Source organism: Amphiprion ocellaris, chromosome 1 (genome assembly GCF_022539595.1).
Source record: "Amphiprion ocellaris isolate individual 3 ecotype Okinawa chromosome 1, ASM2253959v1, whole genome shotgun sequence".
NCBI lineage: Eukaryota > Metazoa > Chordata > Actinopteri > Pomacentridae > Amphiprion > Amphiprion ocellaris.
In genome coordinates this window covers 17,179,958-17,201,257 of record NC_072766.1, presented here as the reverse complement: position 1 = coordinate 17,201,257, position 21,300 = coordinate 17,179,958, and the positions used below count along the sequence as shown (strand labels likewise).

General features: G+C 40.3%; 2 protein-coding genes across 2 annotated transcripts in view; one reads left to right on the top strand and one right to left on the bottom strand.

The window, feature by feature from the left end:
• ush2a (Usher syndrome 2A (autosomal recessive, mild)) overlaps window positions 1–4,950 on the top strand; it is a 209,824-nt gene extending 204,874 nt beyond the window's left edge. The window contains exons 89-94 of the mRNA XM_055010958.1: window positions 49–132; window positions 420–561; window positions 718–805; window positions 1,478–1,543; window positions 2,532–2,732; window positions 3,425–4,950. Of these exons, the coding sequence (XP_054866933.1) occupies window positions 49–132; window positions 420–561; window positions 718–805; window positions 1,478–1,543; window positions 2,532–2,732; window positions 3,425–3,514 (671 nt within the window). The 3' untranslated portion in view covers window positions 3,515–4,950. The remainder of the gene's footprint in view (window positions 1–48; window positions 133–419; window positions 562–717; window positions 806–1,477; window positions 1,544–2,531; window positions 2,733–3,424) is intronic.
• A 286-nt stretch (window positions 4,951–5,236) lies between these two features.
• Window positions 5,237–20,577, bottom strand: kctd3 (potassium channel tetramerization domain containing 3). Its single transcript, XM_023276116.3, has 19 exons — window positions 20,152–20,577; window positions 19,750–19,803; window positions 18,699–18,744; window positions 18,111–18,184; window positions 17,938–17,996; window positions 17,119–17,199; window positions 16,811–16,969; window positions 15,938–16,028; window positions 14,959–15,149; window positions 14,614–14,729; window positions 14,289–14,376; window positions 13,519–13,635; window positions 13,157–13,327; window positions 12,825–12,980; window positions 12,391–12,487; window positions 12,045–12,238; window positions 11,764–11,902; window positions 11,547–11,669; window positions 5,237–10,498 (listed from the first exon to the last, which is right to left on the bottom strand). Exons 1-19 carry the CDS (start codon window positions 20,220–20,222, stop codon window positions 9,916–9,918), a joined length of 2,610 nt encoding a protein of 869 aa, XP_023131884.1. The 5' UTR covers window positions 20,223–20,577; the 3' UTR covers window positions 5,237–9,915.
• Window positions 20,578–21,300: the final 723 nt, after the last annotated feature.

The window sequence follows — 21,300 nt, the reverse complement described above, 5'->3', positions numbered from 1 at the left end:
AACCCACAATATTTTATTTTGTGGTCTCTCTCTCTCTGGTCTTCTTAGCTCTGTCATTTCAGGTGACTTGCACCACAGACAGTGGCAGCGCCAGCACTCCGACCATCAGATACAGTCCAGCCACCGGCCTCGGTAACGCACACACGCACACACACACACACACACACACACACACACACACACGCACACACACTCTCTCTCTCTCTCCCTTTATTCTTAAGTGATTTAATTGTATCTGTCTCACCTCCTTATTTCAATGCAGTTTATTTTTTTGGTAGGATGTTGATATAAAAGAATCTTGCCAAAGCTTAGCCAAATGCAGACATTTAGAAATAGATAGAACTGATGCACAAAAAGCAGATGAATTTGAACTAATTGTTTACTTGTTACTTTTTTTTTTTTGCTCTTTCTCTGTGCAGCTCCTCTTGAACCTGAAGACGGCGGTAAACAGGGAGTCAGCATGTCAGCCACCCCGGTTTACTCTGAACTCTGGTTCATTCTACTGTTAGCTCTGCTGGGTCTCTTTTTGTTAGCCATACTGCTGGGCTTAGTGCTACAGAGGTAATCTAATGGAACATGCAGCATGTAAAAGGTTTAAGGCCTTAATAGCAGTTTAATTCTTCTTAAACTGCACTTATATGTCCGACTTAGAAATATGTTCACAAAACATGATGAACAAGAGCAAAAGATTAGGAATGGTTTCTTTCTCCCTTTCAGAGCCTTGAGGAAGAATCCATCAACCAGAGAGCGCCCTCCACTGGTCATGCTTCAGAAGACCAGAAAAGCAGGCGGCGACACATACATGGTGAGACTCAGAGGGGAGAAGCCGCAAAAAAACACAAAGGTGGTAAAAATGGAAGAATGAGAGCTAGTTGAGGATTTTATAAAAGAAGGAAAAGCGGAGAACTGAATGGGATGTAAAATATGAATGGAAACAAGACTGTTTCTGGTAAACCTTTTATTCATAAGGGGTTACAAAACACAGTTGCTCAGTAAAAACACGGTGCTAAATTATTGATTTGTTTGATATTTTTACATAAATCAAACTTTAGGTCCATCTTTCATCTGTGTGTGGTTGCAGGTTGAATCCAAAGTGTCAAGTTCAGTCAGCATCCATTGACAACAAAAACCCAATTGTCTAAATAGGTTTATACAGTTGTTTTTTTCTCTCTACTAAAACACTTTAGGAACAACAACATTCAACGATATATTCAAAATTGTTTAGCGATATTATTCCTCTTTATCTCAAACATATCTACCTAAATGTATTCATTAAGTTCAGTCAGTAACTTTTTTCCCATTCTGACTTACTGCTCATTTTTTTTATATTCATCTACATTTCCCTTTGTTTGCTCTTTTTCACTCATTATCTTTCTTGCTTTGTTTTTTTTTTTTTTGCTGTCTGTCTTCTCTTATTCTGTTCTGTCCTCTGCTACTCTCTCCATCCCCTCTCTGTCTGTCTCTCTCTCGCTCTCAGAGGTCCTATCCTGAGTTGTGCTCTAAACATCACTCCGGCTCTGTGCTCCTACCCGATCGCCCCACAGTAAGATGATTTTCTGTGTTGCTGTACATTTGCTAAATGTTTATTTCACTGTCCCCCCCTTGCAGTTTGACACTGTAGCAGACTGTGTTGAGATCAGCAGCGTTAGACTTAAAAGCTACACTGTGTATACTGAGGTATGAGATTGTGAATTTTTGTGGGTTGCCGTTCTGCGCATGTCTGCTTTGTGTATGTGTGCATGCTTTGTTTGTTTGTGTGTGTTCATACCCCACACTGTCACATAAGGACAGTGGTTATCTTGTTGTAGGCTGTGACAGTAAGACTCTACAGTTTGCTGGTTTGTATGGTTTATATGTAAATGTAACAAATACAATCATCACATATTTTCACATTTTAGCAGCAAGAATTGAGGTAGAATTCAAACATCTGCTGCTGAACGCTGCACTACTTAATGTTAATATTGTTGTTTGCTTCATTTCTCAAGTAAATTTGGTTCCATGTGTATCTGCTGTGTTTTCATTCTTAAACAAATGTCTAAGAATATTTAGTTTTTAAACGCATTTCTAGAGATGCTACTCAGCCAGTCCTCTCCTGTATGATCCAAAGGGCCAATCCTTGCAGAGTAGTGCCCCCTGTTGAATGTTTGTATTAATTGCACAGTAGATTAATTAAAAGATCCTTTATATAAATTCCAGAACTGCATGCATGCTCATTGGATAATATGTTTAACATCATGTCTGCCTTTCTCTACCAGCATTTCTCCCCATTCTGTTGGTTTCTGCTCTTTTTAATGCCATGTGAAAATCAGTTAGCAGAGTGAGGTGTGTGTAAGTTTGTGTAATCTATAAGAACGACTCTTGTATCTATGTTTTGAGGGTGTGGTCTTGCCGTTTACATTAGAAACTACTGCAAACATTGAAAAATGGTTGGCAGTAATGCAGAGTATTGCATCTGTAGTAAATGGTTTCAAACATGTGAAGCATTGACGTGATATTCTAAATCACTTTCTGACTGCGACTCTATTTCTCAGGGTCTGACGGACACAAAGATCGCCGGCAGCAGCTCACGTTTCAGCCCCATTTCTGTCCTGAGGGTTCCCAGTCAGACGGACCTCTGCCAGGCCTACTCCCAGCATTCCTTGCACCGCAGTGTCAGTCAGCTGATCGACGGGAAGTCACTGATGATGGAGGAAGGAAGCTGGGACAACCCACTAGGACATGATTCTGGGCTGGTGAGGATAGAAATATATGTTTATGGTTATTTAACTTGCTAATTGCATGTACAGAGCAGAGCAGTGTTTGCAGCACAGGCAGATGTTCTCTATCAGGAGTACCAGACCTCTGCTTGTTGGTGCTATTACTGTTAAGTTAGGTCTTTTGGAAGCATTTAAGAAAGAAGTTGTTGAACATTTTACTCTCATTGTCCTCAGAATAAAATTAAAGACTTTGCTTTTGGTTGCTTTGGGTTTCTGAATTTGACTTGTTCAGTTTTCCTGCTGTCATCTGGTCTTTGATAGTTGCATTTTCATTAAAATTATGGCTCAAGAAACCTAGTAACCAAGTGTAAATGTGCCCCAAAAACGCGTCCTCTGGATCAAAACAGACAGAATAACATATGGACAGAAAATGGCAACAATTATCAATTAGATAAATTTGGAGCAAAACAGCCAATTGCCATGAAGCAAATATCGTAGAAGTGATGCACCTCTTTGATCACATACAAACCATAGACTGTTTCACTCATTCACCACAACAGGCTCTAGTATTTTTTTGTTCTGTGCATGTTGTGTCCATCCAATCTATGCACAATCATCACACATCTTTATCTCATATTTTCCTGTAATGGCAAAAGAAAACACTCTGTCACTGTAACTGTTCTCATTTACTGCAGACCTAATAGTGACATGTTTGTGTTTTCTTTCAGTATGTGGAGGAAGATGAGTTTGTGGATGCCATCAAGGCCTTAAGTTCTGGGAAAAAGGAGCACACCATGTTCACTGACACTCATCTTTAAGACAAGGTTCCAACACCTGTCAGGTACCACAGCTGCCATCCAGAGTCCAGGTTCAAAGTGAGACAGTAAAACATTCACATACGCTCTTTAGAGGCAGGACTCCTAAACATGATTCATATCAGTTACTGTGCTAATTTAGGAAGTCATGGAAAAATATTTTAAAAGAAATGATGACAGAAATGTTACTTAAAGAGTAAATATAACATCATACACATAGAATGCAATAATGTTTTCCACCAAGTGTAAATTCAAAGTTATAAAAGAAAACCACCCTCAACACCCTGAAGGAAAGAGAGTAAAGGCTGTTTTATGAGAGAGCATTCACCTTTAACTGTATTTAAACAGGTTTTGTTTCATTTTACACCACACTGTATGACTCCTTGCCAAGCCTTAACTTGAGTAAAGGCAGGGATCCAACATCCGTGAATGTAGTTCACATATAAACACAGTCGCTGCGATTGTTTAGGTAGGGAGATAATCACGCAGTACACTGACTTCATAGCTTGAATGTATCCATAACTAGTGATTATACTGTGTGTTTTATCAGACCTTGCTCAGATTAAAAACCAGAACAGCCCTTAAAAAAACTTTCTCGTGATATTCTGCTTGTATTATGATTCACTGTCTGTGCTTGCCAATTGTTAGTAGTTTAGTTACTTTGAAAAGTGCAAAATAGCAGGTTTACTTCACAGTATCCAGAATCAAACCAGTCTAGGAAGCAGTTCATGTCAGTCACCTCTTCTGCATCAACCAGTAACTGTGCCTAGTAAGCTTACACATTATCAGCAGCAATAGTCCTGTAGTTGCAATAACACACATGGCCTTGATGCTTGTTTTATTAGAAAAAAATGCCAACAGTTTGTGTTTTTTAATGTGTTAAATGTGGCTGGGAATCACAGATGTGCCGTCTGATTGTTGTGATTATGTGATGTAACTTGAAAGCCCAATCTGAGATTTTGTGTCACCATATCACCTGTGTATGTTTACTGCAATCTAAACATGAAGGAAACCAGTGATTATGAAATCGAGTTTTGTTCAGCCGTAGTGAAGCTACATACTGCATCTGGGCTTGATTTCATAGTTCAGTGTGTCCAGAGTCAGTGTTGTTTGTCTGTGGCGTATCGTAATTTCCATCCATCAGCTTAGGAATGTTTTGTCCTTTTAGCAGAAACACAACATTGATTATATTTGGATTCCACAGATTGGGCCTAGCAACAGTATTTATCAGTGACAGATGTTGACTTTCTGTATAATGTTGATGGGTTTTTAATGTTTTTGTGTACAATATTGAAGCCTACTGTATTATTACAAAAACCTTTTTTTTTTTTTTTTACACTGGCAGTATTATTTATGGTCGTAAAAAAATATTATTTATAGATGATTCATTGATCAATGTTTGTTTTTTCTGGGAAATTATAAAAAACTGTCCAAAAACATTCAATTTTCTTGCTTTCCTACATTGTGTTTAGTTAAACCATATGTGAAATACTGTATGACCACATGGAGCTGTAAACACCTCGGTCCTCACAGCAGAAGTTTTCAGCATGACTGTGTTCCCTTTGTTTATTTCCCACAGAGCAAAAATGAACACAGCGTTCTTGTGAAAAACAAATCAAAACCCTGTGTGTGTGTGTGTGTGTGTGTGTGTGTGTGTGCTTGCGTGCGTGTGTGCGTGCGTGCGTGCGTGCTTTTTAAAAAAGAGCCAAAGACATCTTGTAGCAGTTTGTTGTTTTTTTTTTTTACTCCATTGTTAACTGAGATGTCAACATTTGAAAGCAGCAGCTGAAAATAAAAGATGCACAAATGTACCACTTTGATGTTCAAGCCCGGAAAGGCAAAATATGAATCAAATGGCGACGTATAAGCATCACAATGAAAAAACAGGGCAAAAACTCTACTAATGATATATGAATATTTGTTCCATGTTGAAGGCAATATTGTGCCTCGGTTGAAATATTCATTTAAACATGCAGAAATGCAATAATGAAAACAAAATACTCTGCACACACAGTTGAATGTGTGTACATGAATATATTTGGATATTTAGCTTAGCAAACTTTAGTAAATGTAGATAAGCAATGTAAGACATGCCTCAGTTGCTGTTTACACACTGGATACATCATAAATGAAGTTTTCTATCTCAGTGTGTTCCTTACACTGACTCACGAGTCGTGGTGGTCGTCTAGCTGAGATGTCGATTTAGGATTTCTCTTTTCTGCTGAGTTAGTACAACACAGATGTGCCACCAGCTGTACAGAGGCTTAGTTACCACACACAGTCACACACAGCAGCACGAACACACTGAGGGCCGGTGTCTCCATCAGAACTATGCAGCAGTAATTTAGTTTTGCTCCTGCGTCCCTCAAGGGGACATCAAGGCAAGTTTGAAATTAACAAACTGGCAGTAACAACCGTGCCCTCGCTCAAGGACACCAATCTGACAAGGGCACTTCTAAAACATTCACAGCCACATTCACAGCTATTGTCAGCCACGGAGGGAGGGAGAGGTTGTGAAAAGAGAGCTTGTGGAGTGATTGTAAGGGACAGTATAGCCCTGAGCTACACACACACACACACACACACACACACACACACACACACAGCGTTTTATTAAACTCATAAATCACAATGACGACAGACGCCGTCTCAGAGAGGAGACTGTCTGAACAGGAAGGTTAGTGAAATGAAAGCGCTGGGGAGACACACACACACACACACACACACACACACACACCTCTGTGGTGTTCAAACAAAACAAAAATCGTTCACTACGGTAAGATATGCGTACAAACCACTCACTACAAACTCAGCAGTGACTGACAGGGTTTCTTCAGCCTGTTTTTTTTCTTACCAAGTCTAGTTTTAAAGGTGAAAACTGCCTTTACTGCCATAATGTGTAATAAATAAATAAATCATTGAGCACTGACATTTTGTTTGAATGCATCTTGTCATCCAAAATACTCATTTCATAGATTTGAGCATCTCAAATCCCCCAAGAAAGTACAATTGTTTGTGTTACATTTAATCCATTCTGTGGCCAGAAAACTGAGGTCAAGTTTGTGATCCAAGAACAACGTAATAATACTGAATACAATATATTAAAATATGCACAGCAAATGTTTTGTATCCTTAAAAAAAATATGAAAATTGTAAAAAATAGCTGAATATTCTGCAGATCGAGAAACATGTAAAAAATATTTTAAAATAATCACTGCCGGTTTAAGAAAGTACATAGTAAGATGTTGAGTACAAAGAGAGGTTTCAGTGAGTGGAGTTATTGTAGTTGTCAACTTTGTGTTTGATGAATACTGAAGGCAACTTTAAATAATATTACAACACAATGCAGCATTTCAATGTAAAACAATGACATCCAGGGCAGTTTACATAAACAGATATGTATTTATTTTAGCTCATTAGCATCTGGCTGTAATGTAATGTAAACATAGCCAGAGGGGGATTGAGAGACGACAGATAAAACAGACAAACAACTATGTGCTGAAATACACTTTAAACTGTATATTTTTTTTAATATAAAATAAACACTAGCAAGTTACTTTACTATTAATCTTCATAGTGCAAGTGCAAATGCAGTTAGGTCCAATAGCATGATAAGATCAGTATAGGCCTTATATGAACACACATTACACACATCAATGCATCCATTTTAGGATTTTGTTTTGAGTACGTTCGTGTACTTTCTGTACAGTTAATGTACTGGAATTTACATCTTTGTACAAGCAGGGACCACATGGTCTGTTGTATTTTATACAGAGATAATAAGCGATGAAAGATGTGACACAGCTCCTGGATTTGGCAAATTAGAATCAATATTTCATTCCTTTTTTCTTTTTTTTTTAACCATCACCAGTTTGTTCAGTTGTTTCCACAAAAGTTATAAGAAAGTACCAGAGATCATGAGCCGGGCCAGACCAACTGTGAGTGGATATTCCAGAGGATCTAGTTGGTTTAGCTCATAAAATGACAATGCTATTTCAGGTTGTCATTCTAGGCCTTCACAAAAATATCTTAACCAAGGTGCATTGTTTTTCTTTCCACTATGCGATCATATTTCACCACGATATGCTTAGAAGAGAAAGTGAAGCTGGTTCACCTCAAACTACAAAGGCAAGCTACAGATTTTAAAAAATCCCCAGATTTTAAGAGGAAGTTTGGATTTTCCAATCTTACGTCTATATAGAGGATATTTACAACAGGTGATTCAATATGTAATGCCACTTGTATAATCTAATTTGGCCTGTTATAAATCCAACATAACACAATTCTAGCCAAAGCCAGAGTGAACAGGCCCATCACAGGCTTCCACAATGAGCTCCACCTTCACAAGCCTTTGGTCACATCTTTGTAAATTCAAACACACAGTTAACAGTTAAATAAGGCACTGCAACAGTCATCCAACACAACACAATACACATTAAAACCTGTTTCAAATGGAGTAAAGTGATGTAGTGTAGGTCCTCATATTAAGCTGAGTGTAGTATTATGTTGATAGTGAAAAAAAATCTAATAAAAAAATAAATAATTAGCGAGATCTCACAACAGGCACTATTGTGAAGAAAAAAAACCAGGAGCACAAACAGTTTTTCTTACTTATGAGCTATAAGCACAAATGTGAGCTTTCCCCACAGTAAAACGTGTACCAAATGATTTTTTTCCTATTTAAAAATCAAGGAAAACTCCTCTCTGAATACTACAAAGCGGTGAAAACAGATTCGCTCTCACTGTTTGTGTGACTGCAATTTTTCGAGCTTTGCACCACTTATCATCTGCTTTCAAATTCACATTTAGAGATGTTTAATGGAATAACTCAAATTGTTAAATCGAAATGCACTCAGTGTCACAGAACAGTTCCCATTTTTGTGCCTTTGCTGAGGATCAAGGAGGCTGTTAAACTATAATTAGTGTAGGAGTAAATTAATAATGCCTTTGGACTGGAACTAATAGGTAAAATTCTGAAATGAAAAGTAAGCACACACTCATGTGAGGGTTCAGTGTTTTTGCAGGTCATCATCCATGTAAAATGCCTTTCACCATTTAGTGAGCTGTCATGTGGAAACCAGAGTGTTAGTTTCTGTTGTGCATCTTAACACCACTGTTGCATAGTATTGAGCTGTCGATCAACAAACCCAGAAGGTCTTATTACACGCTGGAGCTGCAGAATTACTCAGCCACTGTTGGCTTTTAGTGTCATTGCTTTAACAATGATGAACACTGTGTGTCTGGCTGCAGCACATTATTTTCGGAAATCAAGTAGCTGACAAGATTCTGCTTAAGGTGCCATGTTTAATTTGAAGTAAAAATTCACTGCACAGCAAATTGCACATATTGTCAGAAAGAGTTAAGATCATCTTGCCTTTGAGAGGCTGTGGTTAAATTGACAAATCTATATGAAAATAGTGCAGAAAATATCAGCTTGACTCAGCTTGGTCAATCACCAAATGAGTTGTTCCTAGAAGTTTTGCTGCATTTTTTTCTAGTTTATATCATTATATAGTCATATTTTTATGATATTCTGACTAGATGCCAGCTAAAAAGTTTCTTTTTTAACTGTCATCTGAGGATATAGACATTTTTTAATATAAATTGTATCAAAATCTGAATGTTTTCTGTATGTTTAAATGGTTTAGGTCACGTTCTGAATGATATTGCGCCTTTGTCAGTTCTAGTTTGCAGCAGAGTCTCACGAGCTAAATAGTAGACTCCTCAGTCACTATTAGAACCATCAGTTCTGTCTTATTTTTCGTTCTGTTTGTTGAGGAAATTTATCTGGAACTTAATACGTGTGCTTCAACCAAACAGGCAGCAATAACAGCCACTTAAAAGTACCAGGTCATCAGACCTCTTCTTGTAGTCAGTGTGTGTTCCTTAAGAGCTTGAGTTAGTAACATTGACACAGGAAGAGAAAACTATTTCAGCAGTTCTTCGGGACTTATCAGACTCATGCCTGAAACTTAAAAGTGCTTCCATCATCACCAATCTGTTAAGACAACCTAAAACAAACAAACAAAAAAAAAAAAACACAGAATGAGATGGTAGAGCTCCAGTTGCACCCAACAGAGTCAGTGATAAAATCTTTGAAAAACAAACAACAAATGCATTCCTGCTCTGGTTGAGATGTCATGCTGTTAGTGCTGGGATGTTGTAACTCTTCAACTTGAGCTCATTAAACCATGGTAGCACTTCTGTTGTGTGCACTCTGAAAATAACAAGTATCCTGAACTGTAGTTATTTAAAAAAGGCGGGGTGGAAATGGAAGGTGGCATTGCCTGCAGTTGATTTAGCTGTTCCTGTTGTATTCAGCCCTCATCTCCAAAATAATAACTCCTCCGTGCACCTACAGGAAGCCTCAACGAGATAATTCCACTGATCAAACGAAGACGCTTTCACAGGCTGCTGTCCTGACTGGACGGCTCAGGCGCCAGCTTCCTGTGTCGCGGCGAGGTGGAGGCAGCCAGTTTGGTTGGAGACGGTGAAGCATTTGCAGACGAGTCGCTGCCACCGCCTTCAGATCCAGAGGGGAGGGAGGAGAGGTGAGGGACAGGGGGAGCCCTCTTTCTCCCAAGAAAGCCTCCTTCTAGGACTCCCCTCTTCCTCACACCTCCGTCTGCCTTCACCCCGTCTCCCCCTGATCCAACACCCTCCCCTTCCTCTGGCTGAGGATGCACCTTTCGCCTCACGTCACCTCCTGGTACTGGGCTGTCTGGAGGTTGCCGTGGAGATTCTTGACCGCTTTCTGCTTTCGCCCCAGAGACGCCGGCAGCACTCATGGCTCCAACACTTGTGTTAGAGCTGACACTGGTGGTTCGACAGGCCCAGAGCTCCATGACTGAAGCTCTCCTCTCACTGTCCTCAGGCCCAAAGTCACAGAGAGATCGGCGGGCATCGGGGGGCTGACTGGGCCCGTGGGCCGATGTCTGGCCCGTGCTGTCCAGGACGCCTCGACTCAGGCTGAAGTTCTGGAAGTCTCTATAGAAAATTATAAAGGGATCAGTTACAGGTGGATATATAACTAAAAATAATGCAGACAGCTCAGCATTTTACAGCTTACACGCACAGAGCATTATCAGATTCTAGAGGGCATGCAGGGTGAATTTATTTCAAAAACAGAGGCTGGTAGTGCTTTTGAAGAGCAGCAGCAGTGTGTAGTTTCCATTTGTTCCTACTTTGTCCACACCCTGTTAGCTTTTCACTGGCTAGACACACAATATCCCACTAATCCGATATGGTTAGAGCACAGAAAGTTTAAAATGTGCAGGGAGTTTTCAGGATAACTTATTTCGAAATTCTTGTCCTCACTTACCCCTTATGGTGTCTAGGAATGCTTGTAGTTTTGGTTTTATTCATTTCAGGACTGTAGTGAGGATGAATGGTTTTTAATTATTGACTGTGTTTTGTTTTGGGGGTTTTTGCGTGTGTCTTTGTTGCTCTAGATAATTCCCAAAGGACATCAAAGTCTCAATGGAGGCTATATAACAATCAGCCAACAGGTGAAGTATGTAACATTGAACGTGTCGTTACAAAGCAGTGTTCTGCTGGGAGACCCTGGGTCCTGGTATTCATGTGGATGTACTTTGATACATACCACATACTTAAACGTTGCAGTTCAAGGTCACCCTCCCATGGCAACGACACTCTTCCAAATATTGCTCAGGAACAGCACAAGGAATATAACCTGGTTTCCAAATTTCCCAGATCTCAGTCTGATGGAGCACCAGAACTGTCCACCCAACAAACCACAGGACCCTGGGGATCCACTGAGAGTGGTCCAGTGTCAGACACAACAGTTCTGGTGCTCAGAGCTGTTCTGGCAACACAAAGGGGACCTACACAATATTATGCACGTGGTTTCTAATGTTGTGGCTATTTGGTGTATATTCAGCAGAAGCAGTTGTAATGAAAAGTAACAATAAAGCGCACAAATAAAACCAAAATGACTTGCAATTTTAGAATACTATTTAAACCCTTTCAGTACACTAAGTACAATATCTGGGCAGTCTGACGAATGGAATTTCACCGGTAGCTGTGGAAGGACTCAGTTCGACGGGCGCGGGCCAGCAGGGGGCTCTCTCTGTAGGGCCGCACAGCTCCGTAGGTAGCCTGGCTCTCAGGGATGGGCTCCTGGACCTGTAACTGCAGACTGATGTTGAAGACAAAGAAAGAGAGACACAGGTAAGTCAAACACATCCCCTGACAGAACATGTGTCGGTAACCCTAGCAACGGTCTTTCTAACCTCGAGCAGGACTCTCGGAAGCGTGTGTGGTGCAGCACCGAGGGGGCGGGGCTAATGTTAGGCGTTGCACAGCGGGAAGTGCTCAGATCACACTGGTCCAGCAGCTGCAGCAGCTCCTCCTCTGTAGGCCCACCTACGTCTGTCGAACACGAGAGCAGCTTCAGAACATGAGTATTTCATCAAAACAAAGTATTCCATTTGTTCTGCTGTACAGTGAGTATCCTTCCTACTCCACAAATGTTGACTCGCGCCCTTTCCCTGAGTTCCTCTCCTTTGCTCACCATCTTTCTTCCTCTCTTCTCCTTTGTTAGCGGTGTCCATTGCAGTGGTCAGGTCCCACATTTGGATGCTGCCGTTGCCGTGACCAGTGAACAGGTAACGTCGCGGTCGGGATCCCATTCGACTGGAACCTTCACACTCCCGAACCATGAAGCAGGAGATGGTGGTCCCATCCACCGACTGAACCTCACAGATCCTGATACGTACATAATAATGTAAAAATGAAGCATGACGACACAAAAACCTCAATAGGAAAAAGTTAAAGAGAAATGCCCAACTGCTTATAACAAGGTCTGATAAATGTTAGAAGAAGGAGAGAGAGAGCGAGGTATATTCAGGGATTTGTACCTTTTCCCAGTTGACGAGAGCCTCACAAACAGTTTGTTGGTGATGGGGATGACCTTCTGGATGAAAACCTGCTGATCGTCTCTTTCTCCAAATGGACCTGAGAGCAGAAAACATTTAGAGCAGAGGTAAGACCATGAAATTAGGATGCCTTAACATGATAAAATGTTTATTCGCTAGCAGCTTTGTCCATGTGATAAGTATTTTGCATGTTCAGTACATTTCAAACGAGGTGAACAGCTTCTATTAGACTAGTCATATCTGCATGTTGCAACTCTCTTGAATTAGAAGGACAAAATCCACCCAGTACTTGTAGCGTCAACGCAAAATCTGTTCCAAGGACAGTCTCAGACAGTCCTCTCTGCCCTTCATTTATATTAATGTGCATTTCCATTTCAGCTCCATTTCTTCTGAGCTTCCCTCTTTAACTCTCTCACCTATATCGTTTCCAGAGCAGTAGCTGCCGTGGCTCTCCGTCTCCTCCAGGGACAGTATCTTGAAGGAAGCCAGAGGGGTGGAGCCCGGCTGTGTGGAGATCATCCCTCTGAACCGGGTCACCGTCCACGTCCGAACATGGTTGTTGTCCGCACACACTGGCATGCACAAAAACACAACAGCATAAGATAGCAACCAAAGGAAGACACACATGTATGTGAGGTAGACACACACAAAAATAAGAGAGGGTTATGAGTCTCAACAGCCTGCACTTGTACTATTATTTTCTATAATCCTCCATCAGCAGGAATACCACCTGCTACACTTTCCTCACCTGAAACCAGATGTTTCTCGGACAACATAATCTTTGTGACTGGGCTCCTGTGCACAGTGAACGTCTGAAAGAGCTGAGGGCCTGATCCCACGGTCTCAGGGTGCTGCACGATCACTCTCACTGCACCGCTGCTCGTCCCATAGGCTATCTCTATCCAGTTCCCACTCACACCTGAGAGCAGAAACAGAAAGGGGGAGGCAGAAAAACACAACACAAATACACACAGGTCAGTAGCCGTGATGTGCGTTATATCCAAAACTGTCTGTTTATGTCCTAGTAGATGAAACGGTAAGGAAGAGAATGAAATAATGTGATTTCTTGTTTTCATTTTAAGAGGACTACAAACTTGTTTTTGTACTTACTGGTTTTAGGTGTGAGGTAGACAGACAGTGCAGTGATGGCATCATTTGAAGGGTCATGATAAAGCTCAGTCACCAAAAGATCGTTGTCCTTCATCCTCAGTGGAAACTTTTGCATATCTGAAAAGAAGAGGAAGGCCAAATGTTAATCTGTCTCTGCTGGAGTTTCGTAGCACTTAATGGAATTTAGATCCAGTAATCAACCTCCTCACTGAATCTGAATTGTTAAGATAGAAGAAACGATCACTGTGGTGGTTTTATAAGCCTTTTGATAAAACAATACTGAATGAAAAAAGCAATAAGAAACAGTGGTTATTTGTTGCACATAGGGCTGTTATGATATATATTGTGGCCAAAAGAATTCATGATTAAAAAGAAAAATACGATCACAATATTGATACAAAATTTTAAAGAAAAATAAGTCAATTTAATTATCATTTCTGTTTACTGTGTGTTTTAGTTCTTGTTTGGCAAAAAAATAATAAAAAATAAACTAGCATATCTGTAATGTATGTTGTTCCTATGTAGAGTGTCAACCAGATAGTTACTAGTACTGGATTATTTATGATATTATCAAGTGTGTAACCATGTCTTGTCTTGCAAAAAGAATTTCTGTTTGACTTCTCTAACTTCACAAACATCAAATAAACTGAGTGGCAGGCTGAAGATATATAGCGCTGCCATGGTGTGTGTGGTGGTGTGTGTGGTGGTGTGTGTGTGTGTGTGTGTGTGTGTGTGTGTGTGTGTGTGTGTGTGTGTGCAGGTGTGTGTACCTATGTAGTAGATGGAGCCATTGTTGCAGCCCAGTAGTAGGAAGGATCCTGCTGTGTCACAGCTGGTGATGGGAACCACATCTTGAACCTAAAACATACAAAAAGCGAACTCACGATTACTTCAGTGTTTGTGTCTCTCTCTTGAAATGAATATGAAGTAAATATAGGCACATACAGTGGATGGGTCATACAATCATTCAGTATAGCATATAAGCAGTCTTGGTGAAAACTTGCTGATGCCAATCCTCTTTGTACAATTTATACTCATTTTCACTAACAGATAAACACAAACAAGGAGGCAACACATCTACTAACTGTCTCCTACCTGCCAGTGTTGAGTGACAGCGTTCCACACCCCAACCTTTCCCGTGTGACTCGTAGCAACCAGCTGGTTCCCGATGAAGAAGAGATCATCAACAGGTACGCCGAGGCTGAACACACCTGAGACAGCAGGTAGAGAGAATGACAGGAATTAGAACAGTTGCAGGAGCCTGGGAGAGACTGATGTAGACTGAAGCTGGAGACACACAGACTGCAGAGGGTCACACAAATCAGTAAAGTGAAGGGAATGTCATTGAAATACTTGTAAAAATACATTATCTACAATAGTTTGTAACTATATCTGGAAACTTCCTGCCTGGATGAGGCGTATTAAATGTTATAAACCTACCTATTTCATTCCCACTGCCTCCATCTTGGATACTCCAGAGAATGATGCTGCTTTCAGAGGCTGCAGCCACCATCTTGTCCTTGTCTCCATGAGGGCCTCCCACCACCTTGGCATTTAGCGCAATACGTTCAATGGTCCAGTCAAGGTAGGGGGAGGAAAACACCTGCTGCCATCCAGATGATTCCTTTATCCTGTGGTGAGAGTACACACATACAAATATGCTTTCCTTCTTTTACATTTCTTTTTTCATTAAAGTTTTACACTAATACAATTCTTCATCTGTAGATTTGCTGGGTATTCCATGTATAAAGGCTCTAAGCCTTGTTTTTTTGTACTATATAATAATCAAGGTTCTTAAACTTAATATTTAACTTTGTTACATTTGTATAATAAACAACATTATAGGGTCTTTACCTTAATATTTACACTTATTTGGTAAATTTGTAACATTTATCTCATTCATCTCTTGGCAACCACTTTGTTTCAACATGTGTTGCTTTTAAAATGCCGTATAAATAATAGTGATATGACTTCATAATTTAAAAGTCGCAGCAAACAAGCATTTCTGCCTCGGCAAAGTTGGATTTAGTTTAATGAAAGAAGTCTGTGTCTGAGACACATGACTTTTATAAGTGGACTCCACAATCAACACACACTTGGAGCTATTTTGCTGTTGTGAATTTGTCCTGAGTTTGACACAGAATTTTTATTCACTGACATATTCAGATTTGAACTTGCTTGCCTGGGTTGTAAAAAACTGATATTTATAAGGGATAACATTTAGCTCTCAACTTGTGTCTTCTGTAGAACCAAAGATTACAGCTTGTACACTGGTACAGTCACGGCATTATTTAGTCAGAAATGTGAGACACAAAAGAAAGCCACTCCATCCTGACACCATAAATAATTGAATGTCTCCCACTTATGAACTAGAGCTGGGTGATGATGTTTTTAACAGACCACACTGTGGCAATGTTACCTGTAGCAGATGACAAAGTGTGCATAAGCTGCTACAATCCAGTTGTGGTGTCCTGCTATAATCAACACTTTCCTGGGGTCAACCATGGGACCTACACACACAGACAAAACAGACATAAACACACTTATTTCATGACCGGATAATCAGGCGGATTTGGCATTTTGCTTTTTGTCATTCTCTTAGTGACTGAAGCAACCGAAAAGTGAATCACATGTCTAAAAGCAGGCCTGGACTGTTCCGTTATTTAATAGCAGCTCACTATCTCCTCTGATATCATCGTCAGCAGGGAGCAGGATGATGTGAAACTAGGCTACTTCGGTCAGAGCTATTAGTCAGCGCACTAAAAGGATGTCAGGTCACATTAGCTGCAGCATTAATGCACACTCAGAAACACACACACACACATAAGCATAAACTGTACATACGCTATGGTCTGCCTCTTACTGGCACACAAAGACATTCTATATATATATATATATATATATATATATATATATATATATATATATACATATGACATATATATATATATATATATATATATATATATATATATATATATATATATATATATATATATATATATATATATATGCTCAAGAACATGCGGTGGTTACACAGTTCGTTTAAGGGCAGGCAGAAGGCAGACAGTGTAGCAGAATGTAGACGTTTAGTCCTGCTGACAGGTCATTGCAACAACGAAGCTACATTTGCTGTTTGCTTTCCCATACTAAGATGAAACATACTGCAATGGATTTCTGGAAGTTGCCCAAAACAGATTTAACCATGCATTGTGTATAATCCACAGATGACCGTGTTTATTTATCTTTTTAAATTCAGAAACACTTCATAAGACTATACAAGGCTTTTTACCCAATTTGTGGTTGTCATCTGTTCCAGGTGAGCCAGAGAAGGAGGGGTGAGGAAGGGGAACACCGCGGGTAAAACCCTCTGCTCCACTTGGACCCGGCCGCTCATCCGAGACAGAGCCAGAGGCGGCAGAGGCAGGACTGGACTTACGGGCAGGGATGGCTGTCAAGGAAAGAATCACTAAAATTAATAGATGTTTCTACAGATTTGTGTTTTTACATCATTCTGCACTTTTTAGTGAACGTTTCGGTTGAATATTATGTTGAAAACTAGTAGTTTTCCTCCATTTTCTATCATTTTCATGTGTGTACCTGGGGGTGGCAGGTAACCATGGAAGAGCACGCTACCACATGATGAGCGGTCCAGTTCCTCACACAGCAGCAGGCGCCGTACTGCATAAAAACACACACACAAATGATGACACAAACACACATAAAAGCTGCAATTAGCACACCATGACCAGAGATTAAGTATTGGTTTAAATAGTGTAAAACGGGATATAATAACAATCAGGAAAATGCAGATGATGGCTATATTAACTGATTTGGTCTTAAATGTTGTAACTGGTGAATATTATCACATATTGTGATTTTTTTTTATTTTAAACCTCATGCTCCATTTTTTTTGTTTGTATTTTTCTTATAAATATTTTGACCAAGTAAATAAGAAACGATCCACTCACTATGATTTAAACTGTATGTAATTACTTTGCATTGTATTAAATGCGATGCATATTTTGCTGTTAAGTATGTAACCTGTTTTCACAAAGGTAACTTTCCCATTCAAGTGTGTAGACAATGTAGGGAAGTGGCAAACACCGAAACAGGATGTAAAACAACATTAGAGCACATGGAACTAACAGTATTAAGGGTCTGAACAGGTCAAGTTGTAGCAGAAACTCAAACAACATTGACATTACACGAGAGCACTTCACTTTAATGACCGTAGCTTCTTTGTTCTGTACTGGCTCAAACTGAACCCAAAACACCTACATAGTCTGCTGTTACTGCACACCAGCTGATGTTGAAGACACATAAGTCTGCTGACAGAATATTAAATGGTTTCCATAGTGTTTATTTACCGAGCTACTTGTGCACGGAACAAGGCTGCTAACGAGTTTTCCTACATACCTAGAGGAGTAATCCCATAGAACTCTGCTTCATGTCGCAGGACGCTGATGTTGACCCCTCTGCAGAGAAAAAACAACAACATGTATATTCTGTAGGTTTTGTACAAATCAACATGATTTTGCTGTAAAATTAACAGTCTGGGATGTTTCCTGAATCTCATTGTGACTCCTTACCGCAGATCCAGTTCTTTGGTTCGAAGGAAATTCAGAATCGGTGCAAAAGCTGTAGGGTCTCTGTCAATAAATATCTGAAAGTGACAAATTCAGGACTTTGTTAACCACTGAGGAAAAGTCATAGCAGATGATTAAAAATCTCACAGCGTACATTTAACAGAACACCGCCTTTAATAATCAATTTATACTTTAAAGGTCGCCCATTTATCAAATTGAAAATGTCACCTTGGCCTCGAGGGGAATGACGTTTCTATCGCTTTTCTGATATTTTGTAGGGCAAACAACTACTTTGAAAATAAAATTAAAGAAACAATCAATTTGTTGCATCCCTACAAAAAGACACACAACATCCAGCAACAGATAATGTGAATGCAATCTAATGATGTCTCATACGGTTAACCCGATATATATATAGATATTATTTGCTCATCCCAGCAGCATGCATCATCTTTTTGGTAGTTGCAGTAACAGAATAAATGTCATGTCCGCTTAGCTGGAAGCTTTCAGAGAATATTTCTGATGTCATACTGGATGTGGCCTGCAGATCCTGTCCTAGTTTTCAAATAAGAAGCAACAAAGGCTACTCACAGCTCCAGTTTCATCCCGAAGAGTGGATATCCTTCCACTCAGTAAACTGGAAAACAGACAAACACACACACACACGGAGAGAGAGACACAGAGTTCTCCAGTTAGCCCAGACACTTCTCCATTTCCACTTACCCACAGTGCAACACTGCCTGCAGGTGTTTTTACTCTAAAAAATACCTTTCTAACCTGTTGACGCATAGGTCTAAATTATTACGTTATCAACATGTGTTGCTATTAACAATTAATGATGTGCTAATTCAAGAGTCGGTATGAAAAATGACTGCAGACAGCTGGGAGCAGACAGACTGACAGGCAGGCAGGCAGGCAGACAGGTGCGCTGGCAGACAGTCTGACAGGCATTTACACCACTCAGTCAGCTGTTGTCAAACTGTGAGCTCAGGCCAGTGTTTGAGTTTGTTACGACCCTGGTATCTGCCCTGCCGTGAGCTCCTCTCTACAGCTAGAATTACATTTAAATATACGCATCAATGTATTGATGAAGGAAATTTATTTTCTTCATCAGTGTATTGTAATGACTGTTTCAAAACACAATACATTGAGAAAATAAGGGATGATTTTTTTTTCTCACAGTGAATATGGGGATAACACACAACACAAGACTGTTGTCATAATTAAATACCAAACCATCAGATAAAATATTGATGAAAATACAGCAGCTGACATGATTTTCAACCGTCTCCCAGTAACAGCGGACTGTAATTGTAATCGCGTGACAGTTTTTGTCACCAGAGCAGCAGAAGAAAGAAGCAAGACAGTGATAATGGAACATCACTGCTTAGCATTAATTATGTAAAACTAATTTTTGTTTTCACCAGGTTGTGAGTGCATCGTAGCATGTTGACTGGGTCTTTACACACTGTTTACTAGTATTACTTCTACATACTCCAGCCTCTCAAGTAAGTTCCATAATGCAACCTGTGGAGCAATAATTAAGTGTCTAAAAGAGAGATTAGCACCTTCACAATCAGTAAGAAAACATCTTCAATGTTCCATGTGATTTTGAAGAGAGTCAAAATCCTGAAACACTAACCTTGAGAAGAAAGAGTCTGGGATCCACATCAGAGTCTGCCTGGAGGTGCTGAACCTACAATATAGACACAATAGCACAATTAGAACAAACACTGTCTCATGAAAAATGTATGATCAGGCCGGTCACAAACATTAAAATGATGAATGGGTAATTTGTTGACCATGAGGCTTAATATTGGTGGTAAAACACTGACTGGTGAAGCTAGAATTAAAGAATGAACAGTCTCGTTGGAGATATTGTTAAATGTACACAGTGTACAGCAGGAACCTCCTGAGTGCAAGAATATGAATAATGATGAACGGGTCCGGCTACATCCACATGCAGTTGTAACATCCACGTAAGTAGCCGGAGCTCAAATTCACCCAGTGATGACCATCATGTGTCCTGTTGGACGGAGCTCACCTCGTCCCGCCGACGTTTAGCTGGATGATCTCTCCCATCCCCGGCGTTAAATTGTTCCCATTCGTAGCCATGATGAGCGAAGTGAAGCGGCGGCTTGCTGAGAAGTCGACTGTTGCCGTTACGACCGTGGTCTGTCACGAAGGCTAGCTTGCTAACGCTGCTCCCTCCAGCTCAGCTGATGCCCCGGACGGTCCAGCCTCACAGCCTCTCCCCGGTCCCCACCGTCCATAAAACAGCCCTTATACACGACCTCAGTGGGCTGCGTGGGTGTCGACGAGCCTCCGCATAGTGGGAGAAGAGAGGCAGGGGTCTTTATGTCCACAAGAGAGCCACACAAGAATCCCTTTATTTTCCAGCGGGCTTGTTTGCATCACTGTCTTGAATGTGAATCGTGGATACCCGCTTGCGCAGAGTTTTAGCAGCACGAACAGAAACAGCTGTACGAGCAGCAGAGCCAAGATAATTCACCCCCACTACTACTGTCGAGGACGTAGAAACACTCAGCTCTTCCAGTTGCTAATAAAGATGTAATATTGAAAAATGGCACAAAATGTTTAGGTTTAATAATTTACTGAAGGCTACGTGGGACATAGACACGTCTTTACATAATTGTGTGTTCCCTTCGCAAACTTTTCCCTCCGAACTCGCGTTTCATGGGGGTATCCATCTTGATGACTTTTCCATCTTTGAACACAAAACAGCAGAACGTCCGTTAAACATTTTTTTGCTTGTGCAGAACGTCCGTTAAACATTTATTTTTTTTGCTTGTTTTTAAGTGTTTATTCGGTACAATAATATAATTACCACGAACCCTAGCTGCAGCTGTCAACCACACACCTTTTTTTCCTACATTTTAACCAATATTTTGTGTCTACAGTACAGTGTTGCCAACTCCTCAGTAAGGAAAGTAGCTATTGGCTGTCCTAAAAGTCGCTAGAAGTCGCTAAATGACGTCATCGCCGTCATTGGCGGATCCAGATTTATTTTAGTGGGGGAGCACAGCGGGGTGCAAAAGATGTTTTGGGGAGGGCAATTATCACACATAAAACAAAAAATAATAATATCTGTACTTTTAGCAAACCAGTTCTCAGCTGTAAACCATAAACATCATAGGGTTTTGTATGCTAATCAGTCTAAATCAAAATGAGT